The sequence below is a fragment of the Nothoprocta perdicaria genome, unplaced genomic scaffold (genome assembly GCF_003342845.1).
Source record: "Nothoprocta perdicaria isolate Ctin4 unplaced genomic scaffold, notPer1 scaffold_538, whole genome shotgun sequence".
NCBI classification, from domain to species: Eukaryota; Metazoa; Chordata; class Aves; order Tinamiformes; family Tinamidae; genus Nothoprocta; species Nothoprocta perdicaria.
Window position 1 is genome coordinate 24,237 of NW_020455797.1, and position 7,016 is coordinate 31,252.

The following is a 7,016-nucleotide window of genomic DNA, read 5'->3' on the forward strand; positions in this document are numbered from 1 at the left end:
CCCCGGGCTGCTCCCGGATGGAGGGCAGGGAGTAGAGCCCCCCAGAGGCCTTGGAGACGAGCGGCCTCGTCACTGTGCGACACCCAAGGGAGGGAGAAGGCCATCAGCTGTGCCAGGTCCCCCTCAGCAGAGCTGCCCTCAGCCACTGACCCCACTTTCCCGAGAAAAAGCTCGTCACAACTTCTGAGCAAATGTGTTGACAGGCAATTAATTCTGCCAGCCACTTTGCTCTTTCCATCATGCCCCCTGCTAACACGCAAGGCCAGGACCCACAGCAAAGGAGACCAAAGAGCTATCCAGTTCCTTTTAGCTAGTGCACCCCAAAACAGCGAAAAGATAAAATTCCGTTATTAAAATTTTCATTGGATAATTTAGGAACGGGAGCTGGAGGCTCAGTCCACACTGGCTAATATCTGCCAAGCAACAGCTCGAACCTCTCTGCAAACACAAGCTGGGGGACACCTTGCTTCAGGGCTCAATAGAAGAGAGGCCACCTTGCTCCAAGAGGCCCGTGCCCTCCAAGAGTAACTTCATATGTGGCTGATTACTGACAATCAGCCAACATGAGATAATTTATCCAGGCGCCAAGATCCAAAGCAGGAAACTACTAACTTTATCAGATTGATTTCTATTTGGGATAAGATCATTGGAAACAGTTTTTCACAGAAGTCAAATAAACTCTATGTTTCTGCCAAAAATCAGAGCAAAGACAAGGTCTAATCAAACCCAAAGTCTAATCAAGGTCATTTTAATACAGCCAACACACACTGATGTGCAGTTAGCATTTTATTTACTAAGGGTAGAAAACAACAATGGATCTTTCAACTAGCAATAAGAATATTTTAAAATTGGATAACTAGCTGCTAATCCCATGTATAGTCTGCCCCTTGCAGCAGTTTAATCCAAATCTTTGCCTGTCCAAAAAGACTAGTCCTACACAATCAAGTGGGGTAGGGGAGAAGGGGCTGCTCAATGAAATTAATTAGTCAGGCTCCCCAGCCAGAGTTACATGAAATAATGACATGTCATCAAATAACGATACATGATGGGCAATGCGAAAGGAACCCACTTCCTAGAGATTCTGTAGTTGTCTTATGAAAGCAGAACATTTCAAGCTCAACTCCTCTCAGATTGAGACGTGAAATTAAAGTATTTTTTAAAAAGCCACAGGACTCATAGAAGGGGATCAGAGGTCCTAAAAAGCAACTTCACCTCTAAGAGATTCCACGTCTGATTTTGGCAGCTTGCTTAGTTGTTAATGTTTTTGATGGTCTTGATATAAATCAAGTTATACTCTTTTATTATATCATGACAAAAGTCCAGGATTCAAAGACAGCCCCATGCAGCCACAAGTCGTGATTGCTAAACCAGCTCTAACCTGCCATACATACTAAGAGCCGATAATGCTTTCTAATTCTAGCCTACAATAAGAATATTTTTCCAGTCTTTTAAGTTTTGCCATTCCAAAGCATGCCATAGCAGAGTCAGAAAGAGATGATAGTCTCACACACACACACACACACATACACAGTATGTGCTCACCTGTGTCTGGATTAAAGCCCTCTCCCATGCTATATACTTTCTCCTGATCAGCAGGCTCTTCCCGCTGATCTCCAAGGTCAATAATCTCCAACATGTGCCAAGGCACCCAGTAGGTCCGACCTGTTGACTGCCATAAAACCTGTGGGTGAAACAGATCTAGGTGATTAGATTTGCCACTGAGTCCTCAAGTTGTATTTGTCCTCCTCTTTCCCAAATGAATGGAAATAAAAAGCACTAAGCAAGTATAGAACAGATTAATTCACACACAGATTTCTACAAAAGTTGTCTGTTTTTAAGCGTATTGTCTTCAACTTGCTCCCCTGATCACATCTCAATCTCTTCATAATAAAAAAAAATCTCAGGTTTGTATGCAACCATTGCAGACCTCTTCAGGACAGTAGCAGTAGGTTAAGCAAAAATCCTAGACAAAAATTTGCTGATGAATATAAAGAAAACATGTTTTTTCCCCTTCTGTGACTTTATGTTTTCTTGATTATACTTCTACACCTTGGTCACTTACTACTCTATGGATTCTTGGACAAATTTCTTGCTCTTAACTTGAACGTCCCAAAGATAATTGTTTCCTGTGTAATCCAAGTTGCTTCTCAAAATCCTCTTTTGCTTCCTATAAAGTAGTTTTACATTTAACCTTCGGAAGTTTCTTTTATCTTTCCCAATTAAAAACTTTTTCGAGGATGCTCTCTCTTACTCCTAATAACTCTTCTATCATGACTTCTAGAACCTCTGTGTGTGTGTGTGTGTATGCGTGCGCGTATTTTGTTTTGGTTTTGATAAATGTGAAATGTTCACTTTGGGTCTCTCCCGAAAGTAAAGCAGGCTCCTTTATTTAACTCTCTTACCAGTCCATGTTTTATAAAGGAGACTTCAAGCGCTTCTATTTAATCCCCAAAGAAGACCAACTGTAGAGATTTTTTGGTTTTCATTATTTAAGAACACAGCAACAAAATACACTGCAGTCCTTGTCAAGAGCAGCTTTCCAAGAATAAGGGATGGATCCCAGGCCTGCGCTTTGCTCAGAACCAGCACAGTACTGCCTTTCCACCGGGTAGATATTTACAGTGTGTCTATATTTACTCATGACATCCCAATCCCATGGGACACTTTTGCAATCCACAGGGCAGTAACTGAAGTCCTTGGGTTTCCTGCCCTGACAGTTTTGCCAACTTTTCTCAGCGTTGCCCCTTGCTCAGGCAGTTGATGAAAGCCCCAAACACTAGGCTTCTCCTATTTATGTCTGGCCTTTGAGTTCTTAGGATTTCTATGTGACTAGCTGAAAGGGTTCGTTTGTCTCATCTAGCTCCTCTCCCACATCAGACACATCTGTGCTGTATCAGATCTAGCACGTGTCCTAGCATTACACGAAGTCCAGCTGATAAATTATCCTTCAATCATGCCTGGGCATCCTTCTTTGAAATGCTCTACGTGTGCCTGCTTGAGTGGGAAGGTTGGACTAGATGATCTCTACGGGTCCCTTCCAACCTTAAATATTCTGTGATTCTGTGATTCTGTGATTCTGTGAAATCAGACATTATAATCTCCCTTCTTATTTTCTGATTTTTTCTGCTGCCTTTTTCACCTCTGATTGATATAATTTTGTGCCTTTGTCCAAGGCATTTATCCAAGAGGATAAATTGTGCTGGACCATTAGTCCTTCCACCTCTTTCAACTCTCCCCTCCGGTGGAGTTTAAAAGCTCCGTGAGATCTTCCTTGACATTTAGGCTCAGCACTCTGGTTCCAGTTTGGTTTTGAGTAAAGTCAATCCCTTTTGAGCCATCTCTTTCTATCTAAAAGTCTCCCGGTTCCTAAAGAAGGTAAACTCTTCCACCTTCCATCATTTTCTTAGTAACCAGTTGACTTCTTGCATCTCCTTCTCAAGGAGGAGATCTACCCTCTACCCTCTTCTAGCCTCTTCGCTAACAATTTCAAGATTTAGAACACCTTGCACTCTTCACATGTGCCACAACCACTGCTTCCTCTCCAGCACTTCTTAGATAACAAGCCAGCTAGACCTTGTCTAGCAAATAAGTTACTCCAGTGGTCTCTGATGATGCAAACCCAGCCTTACATCTAACATGTTCTGCCACTTTCTGCCTACTGGAATCTCTGGTCCTGAAGGAATTTCCTTGGTACTAGATCACTACCACTCAGCAAGTAAGACCGGTTCAGGGGATCATTTCACATCAATGTGTTGCTGCTTCACTGAGCTCTCTGTGGAGTCAAACCAACGCTACCAGGACTTCAGAATGCTAAGCTATCAAGGAATATAAGTTAAAAAAAAAGGGAGATGTGCTAAACTATACACGTCACRTGTTAGTCTTCCATGACTTCCTGACCAAAGCTAGTTGTGTACTAATTGTCTATTGAAAGTCACAGAAAGATAGAACTGAAGGACCTGAGTCAATGCTRAAAGTCAGAATAACTTTGCATCTGTGTGAAGAGGAAAAGGAAACAAGAGAAAACATAGGCGTGCAGAGGCCAGCCTCAAGGACAGCAGCACAGAATGTGYTTGTTAGTAGGAAAAAGAGAAACAGCAGCTAATCAGTGAGAATGAGAAACTCTTGCATATGAAAGTGTATAAAGCAGTTAAAGAAAGCATGCACRCACTCCATAGATCCAAGACAAGAAGAGAGGAGACATAAAACAGACACTCATGGACTGGCCGCGGGGTAAAAGGAAAGTAAACAKATGTTTTTGTACACAGGAGAAGACACTAAGCCGCAGGAAAGACGAGCCACTAAAGCAGAACAAAGCGGAAAGGAAAAGATGAACTTTAACTGAGAAAAGGGAGAAGCTGCTCTTGTAACTAGAGCTCACTAGGACAAGTTGCTTGCTAGCAGGTTAAGTTGTCAATACAAATGCAATTGTCAAAGAAACTCTAACAAGTGACCTTGTTATACATTCCAGTCTAACACTCACTGGAAAGGTCCTAGTGAAAAGGCACAGCTGCACAAACTGTGYCCAAACTAGTCAGAAGAAGAGCATTGAAAGGACTGCCATTCACATGCCAAGGCTTAAGACCCCAGCAGCTCTTGCTGCATTACTTCCTTGTGAGCTAGCCTGCTCCCAAACAACTCCACGACTGAACTCAGGTCAGGGATTACTGCGAGAAGGTAAGGTATATTCACCGCTTTGAGCCTTAGAAAAACTGAGCAGGGCAGATGGGACTAAACCAAATCAGCTTGTGTCAGGAACCTGCTCTCCAGCCCCAAGAGAGGCATATTCTTTGCTAGCCAGCACCAAAATTATAATTCATTGCCCCACTTCCAGATCACAAAGATGTTATTAGCAAAACACTAAACATCCCTACTACTGCRCTCTCTGCCACCCTAGACCTCTCTGCACCACTGACCTACCTGCACTGCATCCGTGCCATTAGTGTTCTGGCAACACACGCCTTCATCCCCAGCTCTCACATTACCACAGTCCTCTAGCATACGGACCCGCACGCCACACATCAGGTTCGTCTGCATGTGCTCTGCATTGCTGTTGTGGCAGGAGGAATTTGAGGGCGTCAGGAAAGCAAAGCCCTGTTTCTTCCAGGGACCAGGATTTGGAGCAAGCACAGACATAGGAGCCCCAGGGCAGGCCGGAGCCTTGGGCTGGAAGATGGAGCGGGCAGCACGTGGCCGTGTCCCCTGCAAGGACGGCAGCTCCAGCTGCTGCCGCTGCTCCCAGCCCATGACGTGCACCAGCTCCCAGATGAGGTTGGCCATGGCCATGCTGAACTCAAACTCCTGCTCCACGCGGCTCCTCTCCCCACAGAGTGAGCCGYGCTCGGCGCCATCCTGACGCTGCCCTCCCTGCTCCGCACCACCGCCGAGCTCATCCACCAGAGACGTGACGCACAGGTAGCGCTTCACCAGGGTGAACAGCAGCTTCCCGGGGACCTGCAAGAGGCACAACCTGTCAGACTCCCAGCTGCTACCGAGCCTCCAGCTGGCTCCAAGCTGCTGCCTCTTCCCCAGACAGGGCCCTGGCATGGCCTTGCACCCACGGCAGCAGCACAGCTCCCTCAGCCCACCCACACCTCCTTGCTCAGGGCTGCTGCCCACCAGCCCTCAGCCTCACACCAGGCCCAGGCCCTTAAGCAGTGCTCCTGACACCCAGTCCTGCTCAGCTGACCACCCCCCGMCGCCGCCCTTCCTTCTTCTCCTTCTCCAGCAAGGAGGACAAGAGTCCCGGCTCTCTCCCTTCCTGATGCCCCAAAACCCTCAGCTCTGGGCTGACAGGCCCAGCAGTTACCTGCGGGAGGTGAATCCCCTCAAAGGACATGCAGTGCTCTTCAGAGGACATCGTCTCAGCAAACAGCTCCAGCAAGGTGTAGCGGCTGTCAAAATCCATATGCTGCTCGATGCTGTCCTGCTGGCTCAGGGACAGCAGGACATAGGCCCGGCTCCCTGCAGCAACAACGGGAACTCCTCAAGTCTCACATCACCCCACTGTGGTAGAAAGACTATGGGACCAAGAAACAACTCCCTTTGCTGCTCTGTACCATCTAGAACTGCATTTTCTCTTTCTATCTGGATTAACAACATCTCGCTCTGCTAAAATACGCTATATTTTTTTCACCCTTAAAGCTGTGAGATTCTCCTCCCCCACCAAAAAAAGAGAGCCACTCCAAGTAACTGACTCTGGAATGGGGCCCAGGAAAGAAAAAACATCAGTCAATGAATCAATCTTCATGTGCCCCAGGAACTTCAGCATGGCAGCAGAGAAAGCCACACAGCTCGCTGGATCCACCTTCACAAGTCACTAGGCCCCTTCGCGGCACCACCAGGCCACATCCAGGGCTTTGAGCCTTCTCCTCTTAGACAAGAAGCGCAGGACATGAGCCGCTGAGCTTGCTTCTGACCTCTCAGGCCTAACAAGAGGCTCCCTGCCAAGAACAGGCCAGTGACTTGGCACACAACAGCAGCCAACAGAGACATCCTGACGTGTTGTAACCATCCTGGGATCAGGAGGCCACCTCCAAGCAGCTCCTCAGCATCCCAGCTTGGCAACTCCTCACGGAAAAGACCTCTCAAGTCTGTCCCAGAGCCCCRTGTCCAAGGCAGCCCCCCACACAGCTCAGGCTCCTGCTCCCCCTTCTGCCAAGCGGCCCCACGAGGCTCCATTTCCCACACAGCCCGAACCCACCCGAGGGTCAGCGCCGCTCGGCAGCGCAGCCGCGGCCCCACCTGCATCGTGTGAAGCCAGAGCCCTCAGCATCCGCCCGGCGCCGCGCCGGATCCGCGGCTCCTCGTGGCACAGCATCCCCAGGAGCAGCTCCAGGGCTCCCGTCTCCCTGAAGACGCGCGCCAGCGCGCTGATGCCCGCGTACGCGCTCAGCACGTGGATGGTGTCGAGGACGGCGGTGTCGAGGACGGCGGCGCCGGGAGCGCCGCTGCCGCCCATCTGCCGCGCCGCTCGCCGCACCAGGCTGCGCACGTCGGCCTCCAGCTCCAGCGAGGCC

The 7,016-nt window shown here is 48.2% G+C and overlaps 1 protein-coding gene across 1 annotated transcript in view; it reads right to left on the reverse strand.

The window, feature by feature from the left end:
- CUL9 (cullin 9) overlaps positions 1–7,016 on the reverse strand; it is a 31,122-nt gene that overhangs the window by 17,083 nt on the left and 7,023 nt on the right. The window contains exons 3-7 of the mRNA XM_026048368.1: positions 6,742–7,003; positions 5,807–5,961; positions 4,918–5,451; positions 1,543–1,681; positions 9–72 (exon numbers count right to left, since the gene is read on the reverse strand). Coding sequence (XP_025904153.1) covers positions 9–72; positions 1,543–1,681; positions 4,918–5,451; positions 5,807–5,961; positions 6,742–7,003 — 1,154 coding nt within the window. The remainder of the gene's footprint in view (positions 1–8; positions 73–1,542; positions 1,682–4,917; positions 5,452–5,806; positions 5,962–6,741; positions 7,004–7,016) is intronic.